Genomic DNA, 26,867 nt, shown 5'->3' on the forward strand with positions numbered 1-26,867 from the left:
AGGAAAACAGCCCAAGGGAGAAATTGGTTGTCTAGGAGCCACCCTGTTGGCTACTTCCTAGAACTAAGTTTGAGGCACAGAAACCTGTGCGAAAGCCCCTTAAAACAGTTCTGCAGGAACTATTGGTGATCAAAGTGTATGCTGATTGGCCACATGCATACGAAACACCGGTTAACCGGCGAATGCTAGCAGGAAAACGGCCTGCTAGGGGGAAATTGTTTCTCTGAGTTCCTAGAACTACACAGTGCGAAAGTCCCTAATCATTTGATCTCAGAACGGTTTGTCTATTGTATCAGTTTACCACTGTCATTAATTCTTAAATATTTAGGATGGCACTAAGATATACTATCTGTTGTACACACAGACATCGGGGTGCCCGACCCTGGTGCCCGTGTCATAACCACAGCAGCCATCGATGTCCACCTTCCTACCAACCCCAACCAGTTGCCACCTTCCCTCGTCAGTGCTGATGGCCCAGGCAGTGGCCAGGAGCGCACGGGCAGGTCTGTAAGTGAAGCATCCAGCACGACCATGTCCCGGTCCAGCTGCAGCTTCACAGCCCGGCAGCACAGCATCAGCAGCCACACGCTGGGCTCCACAACTGACTGCAGCTCTACCGTACGGGAGGCCTCCACCTCCGACTACAGCGGCCAGCGCTGCTGCCCTCCTCCATACTGCAGCCCTTTGACCCTCGGCACACAAGTGGGTGTTCATGAACCCAGCGCGGTGGTCAAAGAGCTGCTCTCTTCCCTGTCTGAGGACTCCTGCCTAGCGCAAAAAGGCAGGGTGGACCCGGTCAACCTTAAATTGCCCAGTCCGGCAGGGTCGGTAAAGGCCAGTCCGGAACTGGAGCACAGGGTGAACATATACAACAAGAGAAACCAGGAAAGTCTGGGCGTATTCCAGACCAAGCCACTAATTCACCTGCAGGGGACCGAGCCATCTCTGGAGGAGAAGTACAGGCTTATGGAGCCGGCAGATACTCCACTGAGCCATATACCGGACACATAGAGCATGAAGTTTGGGACGGTGACCACCAACACCAGCTGAAGCAGCCTCTCTCTCTGCCTCTCTCGCTCTATTGCTTACTCACTGGCTGTGTCCGAAACATGAAAAATGATGCCTTCGCTGACAATATCCAGAGGTAGGAAGGCATCAGTGCATATCCAAGTCTAGTATTTGTGGAACATCCTCTATTGAAAAAGTGTGACCAGCCAAGTAGTTGTTGAGGCAGTGTAAATGACAGTCCTGGAGTGCCAGTGTCCTGCAGAGTTTATCTCCAACTAAATGCCTAGTAAGACCTTGATTAGCTAGTTCAGGTGTGTTTAATTAGGGTTGAAGCTAAACTCTGCAGGACAAGTGGCCCTCCAGGACCAAGTCTGGACACCCCTGCCCTAAAAAGAACACTGTAGTAACCCTATAACACAGGGGTGTCCTGCAGAGTTTAGCTTCAACTTGCCTCAACACACCTGCCTGGAAGTTTCTAGTGTGCCTAGTAAGAGCTTAATTAGCTGGTTCTGGCATGTTTGATTAGGGTTGGAGCTAAACTCTGCAGGACAGTGACCCTCCAGGACCGAGTCTGGACACCTCTGCCCTAAAAAGAACATTCTAGTAACCCTATAGCACAGGGTAGTCCTGCAGAGTTTAGCTCCAACTTGCCTCAACATACCTGCCTGGAAGTTTCTAGTATGCCTAGTAAGACCTTGATTAGGTTCAGGTGTGTTTAATTAGGGTTGTGTGTTTTTAGATCGGGTTGGAGCTAAACTCTGCAGGACAGTGGCCCTCCAGAACAGAGTCTAGATACCTCTGATCTAAAAACTCCATAGGACAAGGGCATCCTGCAGTGTTTAGCTCCAACTTGCCTCAACAAACCTGCCTGGAAGTTTCTAGTATGCCTAGTAAGAGCTTGATTAGCTGGTTCAGGTGTGTTTAATTGGGAATGGAGGAATTGGATCTAAACTCTGCAGGACAGTGGCTCTCCAGGACTGAGTCTGGACACACCTACCCTAAAAAGAACACTCTAGTACAGGGGTGCCCAAACTCAGTCCTGGAGGGCCACTGTCCTGCAGAGTTTGGCTCCATCTTGCCTCAGCACACCTGTCTGGAAGTTTCTAGTATGCCTAGTAAGACCTTGATTAGGTTCAGGTGGTTCAGGTGTGTTTAATTAGGGTTGGAGTTAAACTCTGGAGAACAGTGGCCCTCTGGGACGGAGTCTGGACACCCCTGCCCTAAAAAACCCTATAACTCAGGGGTGTCCTGCAGTGTTTAGCTCCAACTTGCCTCAACAAACCTGCCTGGAAGTTTCTAGTATGCCTAGTAAGAGCTTGATTAGCTGGTTCAGGTGTGTTTAATTGGGAATGGAGGAATTGGATCTAAACTCTGCAGGACAGTGGCTCTCCAGGACTGAGTCTGGACACACCTACCCTAAAAAGAACACTCTAGTACAGGGGTGCCCAAACTCAGTCCTGGAGGGCCACTGTCCTGCAGAGTTTGGCTCCATCTTGCCTCAGCACACCTGTCTGGAAGTTTCTAGTATGCCTAGTAAGACCTTGATTAGGTTCAGGTGGTTCAGGTGTGTTTAATTAGGGTTGGAGTTAAACTCTGGAGAACAGTGGCCCTCTGGGACGGAGTCTGGACACCCCTGCCCTAAAAAACCCTATAACTCAGGGGTGTCCTGCAGTGTTTAGCTCCAACTTGCCTCAACAAACCTGCCTGGAAGTTTCTAGTATGCCTAGTAAGAGCTTGATTGGCTGGTTCAGGTGTGTTTAATTGGGAATGGAGGAATTGGATCTAAACTCTGCAGGACAGTGGCTCTCCAGGACTGAGTCTGGACACACCTACCCTAAAAAGAACACTCTAGTACAGGGGTGCCCAAACTCAGTCCTGGAGGGCCACTGTCCTGCAGAGTTTGGCTCCATCTTGCCTCAGCACACCTGTCTGGAAGTTTCTAGTATGCCTAGTAAGACCTTGATTAGGTTCAGGTGGTTCAGGTGTGTTTAATTGGGGTTGGAGTTAAACTCTGGAGAACGGTGGCCCTCTGGGACGGAGTCTGGACACCCCTGCCCTAAAAAACCCTATAACTCAGGGGTGTCCTGCAGTGTTTAGCTCCAACTTGCCTCAACAAACCTGCCTGGAAGTTTCTAGTATGCCTAGTAAGAGCTTGATTAGCTGGTTCAGGTGTGTTTAATTGGGAATGGAGTAATTGGATCTAAACTCTGCAGGACAGTGGCTCTCCAGGACTGAGTCTGGACACACCTACCCTAAAAAGAACACTCTAGTACAGGGGTGCCCAAACTCAGTCCTGGAGGGCCACTGTCCTGCAGAGTTTGGCTCCATCTAAGTTAAAGTTTCTAGTATGCCTTGTAAGAGCTTAATTAGATGGTTCAGGTGTGTTTAATTAGAGTTAGAGCTAAACTCTGTTGGACAGTGGCCCTCCAGGAATGAGTTTGGACACCCCTGCTCTTGGTGTAGCTTAGGGGTGGCGAAGTCAGACCTCGAGAGCTGCAGCCCTGGGAAGTTTTGCTTCAACCCTAATTAAACACCTGAACAAGCTAATCAAGGTCTGAATGGTTACTAGGAAGCTACAGGCAGGTGAGCTTTTACTAGGGTTGGAGCTGAACTCTGCAGGACTGTGGTTCTCCAGGACCAGAGCTCACCAGCCCTGGCATAACTTCTGCTTCTGAAAAGCCACCTTCCTGCAGATTTCAGGTCCAAATCTGCTTCCTGTAGTTTTCAAGTAATCCAGAACACCTTGGTTGGTTGAGGTGTGTTTGATAAAGGCTGGATTCTATGTGACGGTAACTCTCCAGGAGCAGGGTTGGCTACCCCTGCTTCTTTTCATAAGATTAATAGGGATTGCCTTGTCACAAATGATGCAAAAATATGTCTGCTTACCTAAAGGCTTTTAGAAAGTTTTTTTTAATTCTGTGCAGTAAGTATCATATACTACTAGACTTTCATTGAACTCACCCAGAAACACATGACAAATTAAAACAATATTTGTTCCAAAATCAGCTCAGACTATTAAACAAGTCAAATATCTTCTATATATATACCTGAAACCACTGAAACGTGATACCTGGAAAATGCAAATTTTAAATCCAAATATTTTATTTAATGTAATGTTGAACTGCTTTGCTTGTTGGGATAATGTAAACTCATGAGGCAAGAAAAAGCATAATCATATATCTTGAAACTGGTTACATGAGCCTAAGCTCTTTTTTTTTTTTTCAGCCCATTTCTGCCACTGAATAAAAAAATAAAATAAAAAAAGGTTATTGCGACTACTCACAATTCTGACTTTTTTCCCCCTCAGAATTGCATTATACAAACTAGCAATTCAAGCTTTATCTCAGAATTGCGTGATTCTGTGAACATATCAGTGATATATCTCTGATAGAGCAGTTGAAAGAAAGTATTTATAAATATCTACAGAGAAATAGGTGGGAATCGACAGGGTTTTTGAAGCCCATCTAAAACCTTATGGCATGGTTCGTCAAATCCAGCCATGGAAGGCCAGTTCCCTCCAGAGCTTAACTCCAACTCTAAATCAAAGACGCTAGCTAAGATCTTCAGAGTTGCTAGAAAATTACTGGTGGGTGAGTTTGATCAGGGTTTGAGCTAAACCCTTCAAGGCAGAAGCACTCGAGAGCCAGATTTGAGGAACCTCATCTCAAGGTTTACCTTCATCCAAAAACTTTGAGTGATTGAGCAGTTACTTGTTTCGGACACAGCCAATCTGTCTTTCTCTCTGTGTCAAACAGCACTATGATTCTCACTCCCAGGTTTCATGTTCTCAGAAAGGGGCACAGGAAGTGACATGAGGACAACGCTCTCTGCTACCCGCCTCATGCAACGTTCCTCCTTACAGATGCACATTTCTCGTTCTCTCTCTCTCTCCAACTCTGCAAGAGCACTTGAACTGTGTCACTCCTGCCAAAATTGCACAACCTTCCAAGGAGTCAGGGAGAGGAGTACTTTGGGAGCCATCATTGGAAGATCCTTCAGGAATTTCAGTGTGTCTGTTGGGCGAGTGGTGTATGAAACCAGCAAAGACACACTCTTTTAGATGGTAGACCAGTGTCGGAGTGTGGCTGGAAGACTTATCACGTGTTCTCATTCAGGGTGGCGCGGGAGGGAGTTTTTATTTGTCGATTCGTTTATTTGTACGAAATGTAACTGACACACAATGTACAGTCCTTTTTCCCCAATGCTGCAGGGTTGCATTTGATCCATTGTCAAATGTGTCAAGCTGTGTGATTCAGCCAAATTTCTTACCTTTGCCTTTCTTACATTACTGATGCTGATGTTTGTATTCAAATTCTATGCGAGAAAAAAAGTGCTAAACTCAAGTATTTTTAAAACACAGAGAGCAAACGATATGGCAAACATTTCAGGTATACAGTATTAGAAGATTTTTATGAGAAATTATGGGTAGAATGTTGTCATAACCCTAAACCTTAACCCCCATCCCAATAGCATGAGCCCTTGAAAAGATCTATCTGCTTTCTGACTGAGGCAAATTAATCCTGTGTTATCGACAAGGGATTTTATAAACTGATAATGGGCGAGATTGTCAAGCAATTAAAAGTTGGTAAATTCAAACGTCCAATGTCATTTTTTTTCAAGTTTGTTGCCAAAATGTGTGGTATACTGGTCATTTGAGAATGAGTAACAAAACCCAAGTACAAGCAGAAATATGTTTATTGGATCACTTAAGTGAACATCAAGGGCCAGCTACCTTATTAAAATATAACAAACAGCAAGTTGCTTCCACAAATAGATGACAAAGAACATGTAAAGACCATCATATCCACAGCTGCAGTATAAATGAGCTCTACTCCACTGAGGTCAGTCCAATCCTGCTTCTGGAGATCTAATGTTTAGCAGAGTTTAACTTGGGATGTTTCTAACCCTAATACCATAACCTGAAGACCCCTATTAGCTGGTTCAGGTGTGTTTAATCAGGGTTGGAGCTGATCTCTGCAGGACAGTTGATATCCGGAAGCAGACTTGGATAACTTTGAATTAGCCAAAGACTGCAACAATAATTACATTAAAAACCCCAATTAGAAAAACAGAAAACTTCAAGCCCATGTGTAACTGAATTCTTTTATTAAAAGAAGTGGTTTACATTAGCTATTGTAAGTACATATAGGTGTTCTGGAGGACAAACACTTTGAGGAGGTGAACATCAGTGGAGCGTCGGCTAGGAGCTTATTAAGGCAGGTTCCTAGTGAAGTTCTCCAGGTGAGTACCGTCTTCCTGAGGAGTCTTACTTTTTCAAGGCTTCGGTCAACTCGGGTACAACCTGGAAATGGATACATGGATGCATAAACTTGTCCAACTCTTTCAAAACCCTGGGCCTGTTTACATCTGGTATTAAAGAAGTTCACTTCCAGAATGAAAATAACCTGTTCATTTACTCCTTGTCATCCAAGATGTTCATGTCTTTCTTTCTTCAGTCACAAAGAGATTAAGGTTTTTGAGGGAAAACATTCCAGAATTTTTCTCCATATAGTGGACTTCAATGTAGATCAGCAGGTTGAAGGCCAAATTGCAGTTTCAAAGGGCTCTACACCCAGCACCAGATCCCAGCTGAGGAATAAGGGTCTTATCTAGCCAAACAATTGGTTATTTTCTAAGACAAATTCCAATTTATATACTTTTTAACCACAAATGCTCATCTTGCACTAGCTCAACTTTACGCATTATGTAACCACATTGAAAAGGACACTTGTGACGGAAGTACCGACCCAGTGTTTACTAAAAGAACGTGCAAAGAAAGTCAAACCCACTTTACAAAAAAAAGGTAAAAAATATAGCTGCAAGCAGCGATTACCGGGGTTCAAGTGCTTTTAGGCATTATGGTCCGATCCCCTTAAAACTTTGCACGCTTGTTTCACACATGCTCAGCAGGTTTTGCGAAGTTTTGAGTTTTCTTTTAGGCTTTATAGGATTTTTGGTATATTTGGACAGGCCCCTTTTCTAAACAACTCCATTACAGCTTCCCAAAGGGTAAATTTCAACATTGTTTTGATAATTATAACCCTACAGAGTACAAAGAATTGTACCGCAGTGTTTTTTTCTAGATTGAGCAAAAACCTAGGACTAGTTCACAAAAGCAGGTTTTTTACATCTTCTCAATCATTTAACAAACGATTTGATTGACAGCAGTGGTTCTAGAGATAAAGTTGTCCAGAATGGGGAGTTCTATCGTATGATACACATATCACGTTTATGTGTGAAAAACAATCGTTTGCACCCTTGAAAAATGCGATGTCGCCCTGCAGTGGACGATTTCCTTCTAATTTCTCTCAGACCTTTGGGGCCGTGAGTTGAACAGGCCCACCGAGTTTTTTTCCTATTGGCCTCTAGAAACCTTGTCTAACAGGTGCTCAAAATCGTTGGCCAATGGCAGCCATGTTTTTTTAGATAAGCAAATGTCTTTGTATACACTTTTGGCACTTCAGACCAAGACAGCGCACACCGGTTTTCATGTTGATATGACAAATGTTTGGGAAGTTATAGCCATTTTTATGTTTTCGTCCCTCTTATAGACTACAAAGTGGCCAAGCTCTGTGATGTTTTTCCTATGACCTCAGATTGAGCTCTTACATAAGTGTTCTTCAGTTTGGCCAAGATATCTAATTCTATAGGCATTTTACCCTAAGTGGCTCAGTCCCTTTTGAACGTTGTGGTGTCCCTTTGCAATAGTCAGTTGAAAGTTCAACTTTTTTGTTTTTGATAATTATTGATATTTACTCTCAAGAGAATCTTTCTGCACTGGTTTGGTTCTGATTGGGTGAAAAACTAGTTTGACTAGTTATACCCAAAAATTTTGCCTGGATCATGATCGAATTTGAGGAGTGCGCTTTGTACACCGTGAGCCAAGGATTCCAGAGTCTGCGACTGACGGTTTAGGAGTTATGAGCGACTTCATACTTTTGATGGCTGTAGCACTCCTGTCAGGCCAATTACGTTGAGACTTGGTCACGTTGTAGGCGGTGTGAATACTACCATTCCTCCAAGTTTCAAGACTCTATGACTTACGGTTTGGTCTGTTTTATGTGGAGATTGTTGGTCTGTGACTATTCTACAAGAAATTAGAAAAGAAAATGAGATGGAGCTTTTCTCCCTACCCTATCTTTTTGAACAGAAGTACAAACAAGTAGAACAAACCTTGCTTGACCTTTTCAACACGCATCGCAGAGCTATTGCAAGTCGAGCATTTGTGGTTAAAAAGTATATAATTTTTTTTAAGAAAATGACCAATGGTTTCGCTGGATAAGACCCTTATTCCTGGGATCATGGAGAGGCCTTTGAAGCTGTACTGAAACTGCAATTTGGACCTTCAACCCATTGATCCCCATTGAAGTCCACTACATGGAGAAAAATCCTGAAACGTTTTCCTCAAAAAACTCAATTTCTCTTTGAATAAAGGTTTCAAAAAGGGGGGTTTGTAGTGGAATAACCATTTTTGGATCCCAAAGACTCTTCAAAGCAGAAGTTTACTTCCAGAATGAAAATTTCCTGATGATTTACTCACCCCCATGTCATCCAAGATGTTCATGTCTTTTTTTCTTCAGTCGCAAAGAAATTAAGGTTTTTGAGGAAAAACAAACTAGTCGAGCGAGTGCTAGATGAGCAGTTGTGGTTAAAAAAAAAGGACATAAACTTGTATTTTTTCAGAAAATTAAAGATTGTTTTACTAGATTTAAACACCCTTATTCCTCTGCTGAGATTGTGTGGAGTCCTCAGAAGCTGCATTGAAACTGCAATTTGGACCTTCATCCCATTGGCAACCATTGAAATACACCATATGGAGAAAAATCCTGGAATGTTTTCCTCACAAACCTTAATTTCTTTGTGACTGAAGAAAGACATGAACACCTTGGATGACATGGTGATGAGTAAATTATCAGGAAATTGAGTGGTTGTCATTTGAGAACATCCTGAACTTTTTCTATACGTCGAGTTTCTCATCCAAAACCGAGGTGCTCCCGTATTCCAGAGCGCCCTGAAAAACTATATCATCACCCCAATATGTCCCCGGCTCACTTTTCAATCTAAGGAATGAGGAGAAAGCCCATACATTTTAATCAGTTATCCGAGGAGTGATCATGTGTAAGCTGATCTGAGAGCCACCCCTGCTCTCCAGCACTGCCCATCGTCGGCAATCACTTTTACACAGTTTACCTGCACACCTGTGTCTAGCACGCACCGCCTGAATAAAAGATGAACGACAGGGCAAACACAGGGAAATAAACGATGCTAGCGTTACACGAGGTAAACACCAACAACAGATGGACGTGGCGTGTGTGTGGCAGCCCTCTGGCACCGTAAGCGCGTGTGCCACCTTGAACTATGGCGCGCAGCCGGGCGTGTAAAGCTCTGGTGAGAGGAGACAGAAAATAAAGGTGAAAAACTACACCCTGCACACTTGTGCCGACTATCAATTACTTTTCTGCTCCGAAAGAAGAAGTTGTGTCTAAGGCTTTTGGTTGGAGCCACGAGTCGCCACTGATTAATTCAGCAACTCAATAATTCAGAAGTCACACACTCTCCATTAGGTGAAATAATGCTCCCTGCAAAATTTAAAAGGGAAATATGGGACAGCTTTTTTGAGTCGCTCTGGTTTTGGTCGCAGACAGGGTTTGGCTGAAGAAATTAATACCAGGTCATTCGAAATTTACAGCGCTATTAATAATAAAGTCGAACGGTGCGGCTGATTGTCCGAGGCACTGGATTAAAATGTCTCTGATGACCTGATGAGGATCTTCTGCGCTAATGAGACCTGTGTTTTACAGGAAGAAGATTGTATCTTTCCTGTTATGTATACTTTATCCTTAGTTGGAGCTTCAAATGACAGGCTCCAACTAACTTCTCCTCCTTGTCCCAAGGAATTGGGCCCACTTTTAGTGACGAAATAAAGAGTTCAGATAAGAATGGTAATAAATATAATAACGACGAAATAAAGTGACGAAATAAAGTGTTCAGATAAGAATGGTAATAAATATAATAAAGTAAATAAACATGAAATACATATTCTAATATAATACATATATATATATATATATATATATATACATATATACATACACACACACACACTATAACTACGGCAAAAAATAATTATATTAAAAGATAATAAAAAAAACACAAATATAATAACAAAAAACTAAATAAATATTATAATAAAAAACACAAAAAGTAATTTATTTATTATACAAATATTATTCATAACTATGCCAAAAAATGCATTACATTAAAAGAATATAAATAATTATATTTATAATATTATAAATATAATAAATAAACATGAAAAATGATATCTATATGTATTTTTTAAATACAAAAAACTCTTTAGTTATATTACTTTCACTTAGAACTATGGCAAAACATTTATTATAGTTAAATGTAAGTTAAAAAATACATGAAAAAACATTAAAAACTATATACATATACACACATATATATATATATAAAATAAAGAAAAAACTAAATGTATTTATTTCATTTATCTATTATACAAATATTTTAAAATACACAAAAATCTAATATATAAAAATGTATTATATTAAAAGTTAATAAAATAAATAAATATAAATTTAAATATAGGTGAAAAAAAAAAAATATATATATATATATATATATATATATATTCAATAAATTCAATTATTTAACAATTATTTATGAAATTAATTATAGAATGGAAAAGAGAGATTCAAACCTGTGTTTCCTACATGAGCACCACAACTCGCTAAGAGCTAGGAATCTTACCTTGAACAGGTCTGCCACTAGGCCATAGTCAGCCACCTGGAAAATAGGGGCTTCTGGGTCCTTGTTGATGGCTACGATGGTCTGTAAAACAATTAAGTAAATTATTTAGCATGGTGGGCTGTACCGAATAGAAACCCTCTATGAGTTGAGTGCAGATGGACTATACAATAGTCTCCATAAGCTGACATGAAAAATAATTCCCAAAAGTCAATTCCCAGAACAAGCACAGTGGTGGTAAAAAACGCTAACACATTATTGTTGTAAACATCTCATCAACATGAGGATGATGCTCCTGTATGCAACATATGCAGGAAGATGGTTGTGATAAGCTCTGACAGATAAAGCAGCGCTAGCAGAAACTGGATTCCAGAGATGTGGAATGGGAAATGCAGATGAATTATGGATGCAGGTAAAAAGCTACTCCAGATCGCTTTTAAAACACTCCATTCCGATACAGCGTCACACTAAAGAGTGAGTTAACTTGGCATATTCTGGAAACTCAGAGACACTGCTGGTCATGAGTGGGGTTTCCTCTGATTGCAGGTATTATCATAGAAAATGATATCTTGTTAGTGTACTACAGTGTGTGTGTGTATTTTGACATGTATTACTAACTGTACCTTGCTATCTTTCATGCCAGCAAGATGTTGGATTGCTCCAGAGATGCCAACCGCAATATACAGCTCCTGCGGAGTAAACAAAAAAAGCATTAAAATTACTTTATAAGGGACATATAATACAAGTCAACAGTTTTTTTTTTTATCGTCACATTTTTGACCATATATAAAACAATTAGAATTCATTGTACAAACAAATTCACTGTAGATCAACCATGTATTTTTTATATTATTTTATGTATCGCTTAAAATGATAAATCTAATTAAGTACATGATGTGGCGATTAATTGATCTAATTAATTAAAAATTACATTTGGCTATGGCAATATCCCCAAAATATAATTTAAAGCCATTATTGTGTTAAATAAGAAAAATATCAAGTTGAGTCACTGAGTCATTCATTCGAATTATTCAAGAAACAATTTACGTAAAAGGCTTTCTTTATGAATGAATCATTTGTTTCCCTGATTCGTTAAAACGCAGATTCATTTTTAAAATGAAGTAAAAGGCTCTCTTTAGGAATGGGCCATTGAATCATTGGTTAACCCGATTTATTCAAAATGCAGATTCATTCAAAAATTAAATAAACGACTCTTTATATTGAATCATTGGTTCATCTGATTCCTTCAAAACATGGATTCATTCAGGAATTACATAAAAGACTCTTAATGAATTAATCACTGAATCATTGGTTCTCTAATTCGTTCAAAACACTAATTCATTCAGAAATTACATAAAAGGGTCTCTTTATGAATGGGCCATTGTATCATTGGTTCACCCGATTTGTTTACAAAACAGATTCATTCAGAAACTACATAAAAGGCCCTCTTTATGAATGGGCTATTGAATCATTGGTTCACCCGATTCATTTAAAACACTGATTCATTCAGGAATTAAGCAAATGTTCTCTTTATGAATGGGCCATTGGTTCACCCGATTCGTTCAAGTGGCTGATTCATTCAGAAATGACGTAAAAGGGTCTCTATGAATAGGCGATTGAATAATTGCTTGTCCTGATTCCTTCAAAACACTGATTAATTCAGAAATTACATAAAAGGCTCTCTTCATGAATGGGTCATTGAATCACTGCTTTACCAATTCATTCAAAATACGGATTCATTCAGGAATGAAGTTAAAGGCTCTTTCTGAATATGTTATTGAATCATTGGTTCACCCTAATCGTTCAATCGGCTTATTCATTCAGAAATTACATAAAAGGCTCTCTTTATGAGAACACTATGTAATCATTGGTTCACCTGATTCCTTGAAAACATGGATTTATTCAGGAATTACGCAAAAGGCTCTTTTTATGAATGAATCACTGGTTCCCCAATTCGTTCAAAACACTGATTCATTCAGAAATTAAATTCAAGGCTCTCTTTGTGAATGGGCCATTGGATCACTTGTTCACCCGATTCTTTTTAAAATGTGGATTCATTTAGGAATTAAGTAAAAGGCTCTTTATGAATAGGCTATTGAGTCATTGGTTCACCCGATTCATTCAATCGGCTGATTCATTCAGAAATTACATAAAAGGCTCTTTTTATGAAAAGGGTATTGAATGAATCCACGTTTTCTTTTTTAAAATGTAGATTTATTTAGGAATTAAGTAAAAGGCTCTCTCTGAATAGGCTATTGAGTCACTGGTTCACCCAATTCATTCAATCGGCTGATTCAATCAGAAATTACATAAAAGGCTCTCTTTACGAATAGGCTATTGAATGAATCCACATTTTCTTTTTTCTTTTAAATGTAGATTCATTTAGGAATTAAGTAAAAGGCTCAATGTGAATAGGCTATTGAGTCATTGATTCACCCGGTTTGTTCAATCGGCTGATTCATTCAGAAATGACATAAAAGGCTCTTTTTATGAATGAATCACTGAATCATTGGTTCCCCAATTCGTTCAAAACACTAATTCATTTAGAAATTACATTAAAAGGCTCTCTTTATGAATAGGCCATTGAATCATTGGTTTACCCGATTTGTTCAAAATGTGGATTCATTCAAAAAAATTACAAAAAAGACTCTCTTTATGAATGAATCACTGAAATATTGGTTTCCCCCAATTTCTTTTTAAAATGCAGATTCATTAACAAATTCAGTAAAAGCTCTCTTTATGAACGGGCCATTGAATCATTGGTTCACCCGATTCGTTTAGAACACCGATTCATTCAGGAATTAAGCAAATTTTCCCTTTATGAATGGGCCATTGATTCATTGGTTTACCCAATTCGTTTAAAACACAGATTCAGAAATTAAGCAAATTTTCTCTTCACAAATGGGCCTTTGATTCATTGGTTTACCCAATTAGTTTAAAACACTGATTCATTCAGGAATTAAGCAAATGTTCTCTTTATGAATGGGCCATTGATTCATTGGTTTACCCAATTCGTTTAAAACACTGATTCATTCAGGAATTAAGCAAATGTTCTCTTTACGAATGGGCCTTTGATTCATTGGTTTACCCAATTCGTTTAAAACAAATTATGAGTGCCACTGTCACTTCTTTGTGAACAGCAGCATTTTGTGAGACCAATCAAACCTGGGTTAATACTAGTCCGGTCAATGTAAGCCAATATACTGCAGTAATTATTCTCTAATTTATTAGGAAATGTGGTTAACACCTAGTCATGCATGGAAAAAAAAAATACCATCATACCGTATAATTTAGAAAAAATACCTTGATATAAATTTTTGGTCATACCGCCCAGCTCTAGCACAGATTAATTCAGAAATTACATAAAAGGCTCTCTCTTTATAAATGATTCACTGAATAATGGGTTTTCCACAAGTCATTCAAAACATGGATTCATTCAGAAATGACACAAAATGCTCTCTTTATGAATGGGCCATTAAATCATTTGTTCACCTGATTTGTTTAGAACACAGATTTATTCAGAAACTACGTAAAAGGCCCTCTTTATGAATGCACTATTGAATCGTTCGTTCACGCGATTCATTTAAAAAGCAGATTCATTCATTTATAATAATATTATTTTATAAACATTTAACATTAACAGATATAAAGCAAATCAAATTTCTTCTCTCATTAACCTAACAAACACATTACATACAGATAATAACATATTATTCTTCCTTCACGTAAAAGTAGCCAATTATGAATCACTCATGACAGGAAGATCATTTAATATGCTTTCAGAATCATGTTATGCACCAGCCTGATTGGCTGATGCCTCTGGCAACAATATGGTGTGCCATGTTTCAATTAGTAGCACTTAAAATGAACTGCACTGGGCATAACAAGGCTGGTGCTTAGAATTACACAGAAATGTGACTGAAAACCCTCAACAAGCAACGATACAGATTGCTAACGATACAATAATGAAGGACATTTAAAGTTGTAAATCTGAGCTAAACCAGGCAGGATCTCGCTACTGGCACGGAAGCCCTCTGCCGACCTCCCGTCCCGGAGTACAGGCCACAGCATCCTCACAATTACTCAAAAGAGGAGCACTTGGGGGATGTGGCAGGGAGCAGACCCCACGTCCCTCCCCCTCCCCTCCACCCTTGTCCCGAGGGAGTGGTACATCAGTGGCTCTCAGCTTAATGCACTGCTCCATGAATATTTCAGTGCAGTTTAATGTGGCTGCGGCGCTCTCCCGGGGGCCACCGCTTCAATTTGCGAACACACGGCTGGCCGGAGCTCTAAAAGCCAGTGGGAGAGGATGGAGGGCAGGGCTGGTGTTTCAGATGGGCTGATGTGATGGAGACCCGCAAAATATCTCACTATCCACAGGATGGAGGAAGTTGTAGTGGGTGGTGGATAAAAGTTTGCTGAAGATTTCTTGTAGTTATCTGTAGGTAACTTGCTAAGCATTTAAAAGCCAATATGATCTTTGATCAAATTCAATTCAAACGTATAAAATTCTGTTTTCTTTTTTTAACAAAATGTAATTTCTCCACCTCTAACTCACTTTATAAAGTATAAAGAGGTATTAAACAAAAATATCAGTCTAATATCAATCAAATCAACTCCTGCCCTAATGTATTTTTTGCTGAATGTTTCGAAAAATTTATGACATGATTGCCAGGGTGTCATTACAGGTTTTTTCATGTTAATTTTACTTGAAGGTTTTGTAATTATTTTTATTAGTTTTTTTTTGCATTCATGTTCATTTCCTTGAAATTTTAGTAATTTTGTTTTTTATTTTTATTAGTTTTTTTTGCATTCATGTTAATTTCCTTGAAATTTTAGTAATTTTGTTTTTTATTTTTATTAGATTTTTTTGCCTTCATGTTAATTTTCCTTGAAATTTTTGTAATTGTTGTGTTTTATGATTTTCTTTTTTTTTTTTTTTTGCTTTTATGTTCATTTTACTTGAAGTTTTCGTAATTTTGCTGTGTTTTGTTATTTTTATTAGTTTTTTGCATTCATGTTAATTTTCCTGGAAGTTTTAGTAATTGTTGTTTTATGATTTTTTTTTATTTTGCTTTCATGCTACTTTCACTTGAAGTTTTAGTAATTGTGATTTTTTTTGTTTGTTTTTTCCCTTTCATGTTAATTTTACTTCAAGTTTTTTGTTATAAATACTATATTTTTTGTTTAGTTTTTTTTTTTTTGCTTTAATGTTTATTTTAATAATTTCATAATTTTTTGATTGATTTTTATTAGGTTTTCAAGTTTTTTTTCCTTTAATGTTAATTTTACTTTAAGTTTTAGTAATATTGTTGTTTTGTTATTTTTTTTTTTTTTTTTTGCTTTAATGTTCATTTTAATAATTTCATGATAATTTTGTTGTTTTTTGTGATTGATTTTTATTAGGTTTCAGTTATTAGGTTTCAGTTCCCTTTCATGTTAATTTTACTTCAAGTTTTAGTAATTTTGTTGTTTTAGGGTTTTTTTTGTATTTATGTTAATTTTTCTTGATGTTTTAGTAATTTTGTTGTTTTGTTATAATTTTTTTAGTTTAGTTTTTGCTTTAATGTTTATTTTAATAATTTCATAATTATTTTGTTTTTTGTGATTGATTATTAGGTTTTCGTTTTTTTTCCTTTCATATTAATTTTACTTCAAGTTTTAGTAATTTTGTTATCATTATTATTATTTTTTTTAGTTTAGTTTTTTTTTTTTGCTTTAATGTTTATTTTAATAATTTCATAATAATTTTGTTTTTTGTGATTGATTTTTATTAGGTTTTCGTTTTTTTTCCTTTCATATTAATTTTACTTCAAGTTTTAGTAATTTTGTTATCATTATTATTTTTTTAAGTTTAGTTTTTTTTTTTTGCTTTAATGTTTATTTTAATAATTTCATGATAATTTTGTTGTTTTGTGATTGATTTTTATTAGGTTTTCAGTTTTTTTCCTTTCATGTTAATTTTACTTCAAGTTTATTAGTTGAAGTAAAGTTCTTAAATAGTTGCATTTGCAGCATCATGGTGCACATCTTTAAAAGTGTATTGTCCACAAAAATAAACTCTAAATCATGCACATCCAGTCATCAAAACATCACCCTGAGGCCTAAAAGATTGCGATTAACCACAAAAGGCATACTCAATTGACCTAAAACAACACTCATCCAATGACTCGAGTTCATTTGGCTGGACTCTCCACCGACAGAACTCATTCGGGACTTGTTCAGGGTGAATACTAATGCACAACGGTCGGGTTGCGCTTGACAAGCTTGTCAAAACATTTAGAGAATTGGGTTTGGGGCTGATTTGCCTGGTTTGAGCTCAGGGCGGACCTGTGCGGTGCACGACTCCACTAATGGCTCTGGTAAATCATTTAGAAGCCGGAATGTGCCATTAACTACATCACAACGCCTCAAAGCTCCGCTAATGTGTGGATAATGACAGCGGGGAGGTCCCACCCGGAGCGGATAATGGAAAATTAACCTTTTTAAAGGGCAACATGGATCCATCTTTCTGGACTCAAACAGAAACAACAATTAGATGGTGTTGTGTTCAAAGTCGAGATGGTTTATCAAGTCTAAAAAGCTGGTGGTTTTATAACTTTCCTCTGTGAAGGCAATTAGTGCATATGATGGACTGTAAGACACATTTAGAAATAAGACTGCTTTTCGATGTTAGTACTTACAGGAGCCACAATCTTTCCAGTCTGTCCAACCTGCATGTCGTTGGGGACATAACCAGCATCAACTGCAGCTCTGGAGGCACCAACTAAAAGAAAAATTAGGTGGTTTCATTTTAAATTCACTGAAGACTAACACTAAAGACAGAATCCAGAGTAAAAGTCAACAAAAACACGGTACCGGCTGCGTTCAGCTTGTCTGCGAGGTCGTAGAGCAGTTTGAAGTTATCGCCGCTCTTCAAGCCCCTCCCTGTTATGACAGAAAGACGGCAGATGGGCATAAAATATGAAATTACTGACAAGGTTATGACTCCAGTAGGATCGATACCGTCTCGGTTTACTATTGATTTTCTGAGCAAAGATAAAAAACGCCTGGAAATTTCTAGGGAATACCCAACATCATGACCTACGGTTACAAACAAACAATGAACGTAAACACAAAGATGATGTAGTCCCTGTGGAAAGCAGTTTCAGTTTATTGTTATCTATTGATGGCATTTTTCTTTGATTAAGCAATAAAAAAATGAGAGTTTGTGCTTTACTGCTTTTAGAAATCAATGAAGCTTTGTAATAAAATATTAAAATACAATAAAGTACATAAAACACAGTAGAAAGAAATTACGTAGTATTTACATTAAATAAATATAAGTTATAATTTATTTATTAAGTCATACCAGCATCAAAAGCTAAATATGTGGCAAACATAATAATAAATATAATATATAATGAAGAATTTGTACAAAATTATAATAACAAATTACTTAAAATTCATACTTATTTAATATTTGACTAAATTATTAAATATTGAGTAATATGGTTCATGAACATAAACACAAAGACGATGTAGTCCCTGTAAAAAGCAGTTTTAGTTTATTGTAATTTATTGATGCTATTTTTCTTTGAATAAGCAATGAAAAATGAGAGTTTGTGCTTTACTGCTTTTATAAATCAAGGTTTGTAATTAAATATAAAAATACAACAAAGTACATAAAATACAGTAAGAAAAAAGCTAATTACATGGTATCTAGATAAAAAAAAATACATATTTTATAAATTTATTTATTTATTTAGTCATACCAGCATCGGAAAGCTTTTTCATATAATGAAAAACTTGTACACGATTATAATAACTATTACATAAAATGCATGCTTAATATTTACTTAAGACTTAATATTTAATCATTTAAAAAAAACTTTTGATGCTGGTATGACTAAATAAATAATTACATTTATAACATATATTTATATATTATAAATGTAATTATTTATTTAGTCATACCAGCATCAAAAGTTTATTGTAATTTATTGATGTTATTTTTCTTTGATTAAGCAATAAAATATGAGAGCTTGTGCTTTATTGCTTTTATAAATCAATAAAACTTTGTTTATAACAAAATATTAAAATACAAAAAAAGTACATTAAATACAGTTAAAAAAAGATTTTATAAATGTATTTATTTTTTAGTCGTGCCAGCATCAAAAAGCTGCGGCAAACATATAATGATAATACAACATAAAGTGAAAAGTCTGTACAAGAATATAATACCAATTACATTAAATTCATACTTAATTGGTATTTGATTAAATTATTAAATATTGAGTTATATGGTTCAAAAAAACAATGAACGCAACACAAAGACGATGTAGTCCCTGTGGAACTGGTTTTTAGTTTATTGCAATTATTGATGTTATTTTTCTTTGATTAAGCAATAAAAAGTGAGAGTTTGTGCTTTACCGCTTTTATAAATCAATAAAGCTTTGGCTATAATAATAAAATATTAAAATACAATTAAGTAAAAAAAAAATGTTTTTAAATTTAAAAAATATAATTTAGAAACTTACTTTTTTAGTAAGTACCAGCATCAAAAGCTATATATGTGGCAAACATATAATATTACAACATATAATAAAAAACATTGTACAAGATTATAATAAATATTCCATTAAATTCATACTTAATATTTAATATTTGATTAAATTATTCAATACTGAGTAATGCGATTCATGAACGTAAACACAAAGATCCCTGTGAAAAGCAGTTTTAGTTTATAGTCATTTATTGGTGTTATTTTATTTTATTTTTTTTTGATTAAGCATTGAAATATGAGAGTTTGGACTTTATTGCTTTTAAAAAAATCAAAAAGGTTTGTTTATAATAAAATATTAAAATACAATAAAATACAGTAAAAAAAAGCTAACTACGTGGCATTTAGATTTTTTTTATTTAAAAAATCTATTTATGTTTTTAGTCATACGAGTATCAAAAAGCTATATACGTGGCAAGCATATAATAATAATAATAAAACATGCAGTGAAAAGTTTGTATAATAATATAACAACAATTACATAAAATGTATACTTAATATTTAATTTGGTGATCAAATTATTAAATATTGAGTAATACGGTTTAAACAAACAATGAATGTAAACACAAAGATGATATAGTCCCTGTGGAAAGCATTTTTTAGTTTATTGTAATTTAGTTTATGCTTTGAATAAGCAAAGAAAAATGAGAGTTTGTGCTTTATTGCTTTTTTAAATCAATAAAGCTTTGTAATAAAATATTAAAATAATTATTAGATGTTATTTTCCGTTGATTAAGCAATAAAAAATGAGAGTTTGTGCATTATTGCTTTTATAAATCAATATAGCTTTGTAATATTAAAATACAATAAAGTACATAAAACATGGTTTGTAATAGGGCTGGGCGATAAAACGATAACGATATATATCGCGATAGACAAGAGATCGATATCAATATAAAATGTGTTCGATAAAACGTTCGATATTTTGTATTCTTCGTCGGCCCGCCCAGCCCCCCTTTAACGTTCAGTTCATAGCGCCAGATCACAATAGAAGTTAAGGTTATCTTTCCTACAGAACGGGTCCATGTTGTTGTATTAAACAAACTAAATAGCTTTATGTTATTTATCTTATTTACACGACGGCATTTGATTTCTGTCTCTACATGATCGCGCGTTTACAATGTCTCCTCACAGACGCGGACTCCATTCATAAAAACGGACTTTACTATAGGGCGGAATGCCGCGGAATTCGTCGATTTTTGGACCAATAAATCAAAAGTTGGTCTGTTAATTAATTCAGATCGCGATATGGACTAGTGTCTGTGAAAACTGAAGTGCAAAAAGACCGTTTCAATAAGAATCCTGCATATTCCGTTTGCCTCTATATCATGGAGGAGACACGTTTTATTTTCACTACACGCATATTGCACACGTGACGCTCCCGCTAATTTTTGGCCTTTGCATCTCACATGAACAGACAAACTCCAATACATCTCCAAAACTGCTGTGAGTGTCACTTTTTGTCAATTTTACCGTTTCATTAGTGAAACTAGCATCATTCATCCTGTATTAGACACTGAAACTTCATGGCAACCTGTCAAAATAAAAGTACGGTTTAACATGTAACAGAACAATATTAGTCTTGTATTACTGTACAGTATAATGTAGGTGTTTATATGTTCACATTTAAATAATTTACATAAAACAATATATATGATAAAAAAATAAAAGAAAGAGTCACCACTTAATTGTTGCAAAAATACTATTATTATTAAACCTTTTTTTAACTGAATATAATTTTTCTTCTATGTATTAATTTTAACAGCAAAGCTCCGTTTATTTTTATTTTTAAAAATAAATCTGTGATTTTGCTTTCATTTGATTATCAGAAAAATTAAAACAAGAATTTCTGAAAAAAAAAAAAAAAAGATTGTAGGGCCCTATTGTTCAAAATGTTGAAAGTTTTGGACTTTTTTTTTTTCACTTAAATAAATATTTTTTTTATTACACAAAGTATAGGCTGAAGTACCGAGAAAGAAGTAATGTTGGCTACTGGCAACCAGCAATCTGTGCAGAAAAAAATATAATCAGCCAAATACTTTGCAACAACCTCTGACCTATGGTCAAGCCGTACTTCTGGGCCATACATTAGCTTGACCATTCACTTCATTGACCAATGAAAGGGGTTTGAATTGAGGATTAAGAGATAATTAAGTGTATATTGTGACTTTAGACTTATGTTTACATTTTAATTATTTGAGTTTTCCATGGTTGTTGACATTTCTGTCTTAATAACTGAGGGGATAATGATCAGAGGCAGGTAAAGTTTAAAATAAAAATGCTTGAGTGTAATATATTTTTCTCCTGGTCCTTATTTTAAATGGGTCATAAAAATATCAATAATTATCGATATCGACCGATATGAAACACTGATATCGTGATATAGTTTTCAGCCATATCGCCCAGCCCTAGTTTGTAATGTAAAAATGTAATTTATTGATGTAATTTTTTATTAAGCAATAAAATGAGAGTTTGTGCTTTATTGCTTTTATAAATCAATATTTTTTACATAATTAACACAATAATTTCTATCTGTCTATCTATCCAACTATTTATTATCAAAAGTAATAAATAATTAAATATAGTCCTTAAAACATTTCTGAATAAAAATCATTGTCTTTTAATATTAAAAGCAGAACAGTAAAATATGGAGGTACCTCCAAAATGTAGATTTGGGAGCGAACTATGCATTCTATAACGTGCATTAGTTAATATTAGGACACTTTACTGTGATATTGTGTTCTTGGGCGAGGTTCTTACCTCCAGACACCACGACTTTAGCACTGGTGAGTTCTGGGCGGTCACTCTTGGTTAAAGTTTGTTCCAGCCACTCAGAGACTCCAACAGGGGCCGGCGAAGAGACTGCAAACGCAACAACATCTCGTGAGGAGACGTCCAAATAAACAGGCGAGTTGTTCCGAAATACTCTTTACGATCCCTTTAAAGCCAACGCTTAAACAAACTAGCCCATCAAAACCTCGCAGCGGAGAGGAAGATTATATACAACACTAAATACTATAAACCGTTGTGTGTGGTATCAAAGTCAGCGTGGCCTTAAAGCAAAACATGAACAAACAACAGTGTGTTTAACTTTATCAAACGACTCGGTACCTTGCTCTGAAGAGGCGCTGCCCCCCTCCACGGCCGCAGGTTCAAAGGAAGTGCCTCGAACGGTGAAGACCTTGACGCTTTCATTGCACTTGACTGTGCTGAGGGCATTTCCTGCGAACGGAACACGGGACAAAGAGGTGTTCAAAATGACAAGAAATATTGTTAATAGCAAAACATATAGCTTAACACAATATGAAACAAAACTAAATATTTAAATAGGTAACTAGGTGAAAAGGTCTCATTTGTTAAGATTAGTTCATATGTATTAACTAACATTAACTAACAATGAACAATATATTTTACAGCATTTATTTATTATAAAGTAATTATAAAGTAAAAGTAATTTACGATCATTTTTTTTTATTTAATGGTGGACTCCCAACATAAATGAAACATAAAAAAATAATAAAAGTAAATAAAAGTAAAATAATAAAAACAACATATTTAAGGTATTTTGTTTTTATATTTAATGGTGGACTCCCAGCCTTAAAATAAATTACATTAATTTAAATTAATAAAAACAAAAAAACTAAAACCATAAGATATTTAAGGTCAGTTTTTAATATTTAATGGTGGACTCCCAGCCTCAAAATAAATAAAATTATATCAAATAAAAACAGAAGATATTTAAGGTACATTTTTTTATATTTAATGGTGGACTTCCAGCCTTAAAATAAATTAAATTAAATTAAATAAAAACTAAACTAAAAACATAAGATATTTAAGGTCAGTTTTTAATATTTAATGGTGGACTCCCAGCCTTAAAATAAAATAAAACACAAAGACAAAGACAACTAAAAACATAAGATATTTAAGGTCACTTTAATATATATATATTTTTTTATTCATTAATTTTAACGCTGGAAGTCCACCATTAAATATTAAAAATAAAAATAAAATAAAATAAGATATTTAAGGTACATTTTTAATATTTAATGGTGGACTCCCAGCCTTAAAATAAAATAAAATAAAATAAAAAAGACAACTAAAAAAAAAAAAAAAAAACTAAAAACATAAGATATTTAAGATCATTTTAATATTTTTTTTTAATTTAATTTTATTTATTTTAAGGCTGGAAGTCCACCATTAAATATTAAAAATAAAATAAAATAAAATAAAACAAAACATAAGATACTTAAGGTAATTTTTTTTATTTAATGGTGGACTCCCACCATTAAATAATTAAATTAAATTAAATTAAATACATTAAATACCTTATGCTTTTAGGTGTTTTTAATTTAGTTTTTAAGGTCAATTTTTTATATTTAATGGTAGACTCCCAGTCATAAAATAAAATAAAACAAAAAGACAACTAAAAACAACAACTAAAAACATAAGATGTTTAAGGTCATTTTAATATATATTTTTTATTTTGTTTTATTTTATTTATTTTAAGGCTGGAAATCCACCATTAAATATTAAATATTAAAAATAAAATAAAATAAAAAACATATTTAAAGTAAAATTTTTATATTTAATGGTGGACTCCCAGCCTTAAAATAAATAAAATTAAATACATTAAAAACTAAATTAAAAACAACTAAAAACATAAGATATTTAAGGTTAATTTTTAATATTTAATGGTGGACTCCCAGCCTTAAAATTAGATGAAATTAAATGAAATTAAATAAAAAGACAAAAAATAAAAAGGACAACTAAACATAAGATATTTAGGGTCAATTTTTAATATTTAATGGTGGACTCCCAGCCTTAAAATTAAATTAAATTAAATTAAATAAAAAGACAAAAAAATAAAAAGGACAACTAAACATAAGATATTTAGGGTAACTTTAAAATATTTAATGAACTCCCAGCCTTAAAATAAATACAATTAAATATAAAATTTAAAATAAAATAAAAACATAAGATATTTAAGGTCAATTTTTAAATATATAACGGTGGACTACCAGCCTAAAAATAAAATAAATAAAATAAAATAAAAACGAGTTTTTTAATATTTAATAGTGGACTCCCAGTATAAAAAAACTTGATTGTTTTTTGTTAAAAGGAGCTAGATTGTCACTTTATAATAGCTTGTATTAAGGTCATTAATGCACATTACTACATTGCACAATGAAAAACATATCATCATAAAATGTCCATTCAAATACATTTAAGACAATTTAAGAAAATGCATTATAAATCATATGCAAAACCTCAGACATAAATGATCACCACAAGTGGCAAACCACCACTTTTCATTCGCTGTTTCACAAGAAAAACGTTTATATCTGATTTAAAATAACATTTAAATAAAAAAGTCTCATAAATAACATTTTTTTTACACAAGCGCTTTGTGCCTGCCAAAGATAAAGTGGCTAGCCGGAGTAATTAGGACATATTTATGGCAGTAGATTTTATAGATGAGAAACGGTGAACAGAAAAATAATACATGCAAAGTGGGACAAAAAGGCTCCAGGGTCCCCCTTAGATTTAAAAATGAAAATATACGATTTGTTTCAAGTCGGTGTGAGTCATTGCGCGTCTCAATGGCCAGACTCCTAAATCACAAACATTGAGAAGGATACAAAACTAAGAAGGTTATTTGAAAGAAAGCATTTCATTGAGAAGTGCTACTAGGTTTTTGCATTTACCGGCGTAAATGGTCCTCACAAAGGTGTCTGGTGATTTGATCTCGATGATATCTGAAATGGGAGCCACGTCCAACTTGGCAGCCACTCTTGGAAGGAGATTCTACAAATAAAGACACACACACATCCTTATTAAAGACAAACGGATGTATCTGAAGCTCTTGGAGAAGTTCAAGCCATTAAAACACGTCCATCCTTATCTATAGATGCGGTCAAATTTGATTTGTTTGGGAATAGCGTTATTTCAGCAGGCATTGATCAAAAGCCAGTTTCACCGCATGTCTGAAAACTTTGGCCATCCTGCATCGCAGACGGAATAAATATGCTTGAGTCTGAAAAAGAGCTCTAAGTTATGTCTGGAGGTGAAAAATATTGCATAGTGGTAATTCAAGTGTTTTATATAGTGACATAATGAAACCAAATCCACCACTTAAGAATCCATCAAATAAAATACGTTTAGCCAGTGAGGAAATTGAGACTAATACATCTCTTTGGTCTGGGGGTTAGGCTACATAAGATACTGTTTAATGTATTACAATTCAATTTAAATACCATTAGATCTGCTGCCTGACAGTTTGGCTGTGGAATGACAAATAACCGTGCATATAATAGAGCCGCACTTATTGAGGACCGACTTCTCCCGCTTTTCCAAAAGTAAGAAGCCTGGTAGGGGCTCGGCGGTATGAGACTTTCTAATCCATTCCCCATTTGTGCTTTTCGCTTTGGGAAATAATCAAATAACTTTGGAATGGGAGTAACTACAAAATCCTGCATTAAGGAAAGCAGAGCTACACTAATCATTGATGCAAACATGTGGAAAATAGAAAAAGGATCAAGGAAAAATGTATGTAGATTTGGCACGATTACAAAAATAAAAAAAAGTTTCGCAGCAAATAAAAAGAGCAAAGAAAAAAAACTGTTTTGCATTTTGATCAATGTTAGTCAGCCAAAAAAAAAGCAAGGATGAAAAAAAAGCAAAAACTGATTAAGGCAAAAAGTGTTACAATTTGTAAAATTATTGTAAAATAAAAATTTAAAATTGTTTAATCAAATAAAGGCAAAGGAATAAAGCAGGATGACAAATGTTCATCATTAGATAAACAGTTCAAGGCTAAAATAAAACAAAATAAAATAAAATGGTCATGTCAAGGTCGTGCAATCTGATAAAAGTTTACTATCGAATTAAAAAAAAACAATCAAGACAAAAGTCAATTTAGTTTGATCTGATAAAAGTATGTCATTAAATAAAAAAGGATCAAGACAAAATATGCATCAATTTGGTTCAATGTGATCAAAGTTTATCATCAAATCGGAAAAAAAGCAAATATGTCTTGCAAATGTCTTTAAAAAAATGGTCTATTTAATTATCTGACAAAAATTCACCATCAAAAAAAATAAAAAAATACCAACAAGGCAAAAAAGTATGTCAAAAACTGATTAAGGCAAAAAGTGAGAACAACAATTTGTACAAAGTTCATCATTAAATAAATAATAAATGTAATCAAATAAAGGAAAAGGCAGAAATTTTGTTCAATTTAGTTTTATCTGCTAAAAGTATATCATTAAATAAAAAATTAAAAAATATGCATCAATTTGGTTCAATGTGAACCAAAACAAAAAAGCAAATATGTCTTGCAAATACACAAATATGTCTTTAAAAAAAAAATAAAGGTAAAGTACATCAAGGTTTTTAATTTGGCATGATCACAAAAATAGCTTTTCAAAAAAAAAGCATTGCAAATAAAATTGCATTCTGATCCTAATGTTAGTCAGCTAAATAAATAAATGAATTAATAAATAAATGTAAAATATATATATATATATATATATATATATATATATAT

The 26,867-nt window shown here is 34.7% G+C and overlaps 2 protein-coding genes across 3 annotated transcripts in view; one reads left to right on the top strand and one right to left on the bottom strand.

Annotated features, from left to right (window-relative positions):
- tmem266 (transmembrane protein 266) overlaps positions 1-4,113 on the top strand; it is a 104,559-nt gene extending 100,446 nt beyond the window's left edge. For both annotated transcript variants that reach the window (XM_073831389.1, XM_073831390.1), the window contains 2 exons: positions 365-2,975; positions 3,379-4,113. In XM_073831389.1, coding sequence (XP_073687490.1) covers positions 365-1,011 — 647 coding nt within the window. In that variant the 3' untranslated portion in view covers positions 1,012-2,975; positions 3,379-4,113. The remainder of the gene's footprint in view (positions 1-364; positions 2,976-3,378) is intronic.
- A 1,984-nt stretch (positions 4,114-6,097) lies between these two features.
- etfa (electron transfer flavoprotein subunit alpha) overlaps positions 6,098-26,867 on the bottom strand; it is a 29,032-nt gene continuing 8,262 nt past the window's right edge. The window contains exons 6-12 of the mRNA XM_073831391.1: positions 22,433-22,543; positions 22,082-22,183; positions 17,638-17,706; positions 17,463-17,545; positions 11,403-11,468; positions 10,783-10,863; positions 6,098-6,310 (exon numbers count right to left, since the gene is read on the bottom strand). Coding sequence (XP_073687492.1) covers positions 6,275-6,310; positions 10,783-10,863; positions 11,403-11,468; positions 17,463-17,545; positions 17,638-17,706; positions 22,082-22,183; positions 22,433-22,543 — 548 coding nt within the window. The 3' untranslated portion in view covers positions 6,098-6,274. The remainder of the gene's footprint in view (positions 6,311-10,782; positions 10,864-11,402; positions 11,469-17,462; positions 17,546-17,637; positions 17,707-22,081; positions 22,184-22,432; positions 22,544-26,867) is intronic.

The sequence above is a fragment of the Garra rufa genome, chromosome 25, assembly GCF_049309525.1.
Source record: "Garra rufa chromosome 25, GarRuf1.0, whole genome shotgun sequence".
In the NCBI taxonomy this organism is placed as follows: Eukaryota; Metazoa; Chordata; class Actinopteri; order Cypriniformes; family Cyprinidae; genus Garra; species Garra rufa.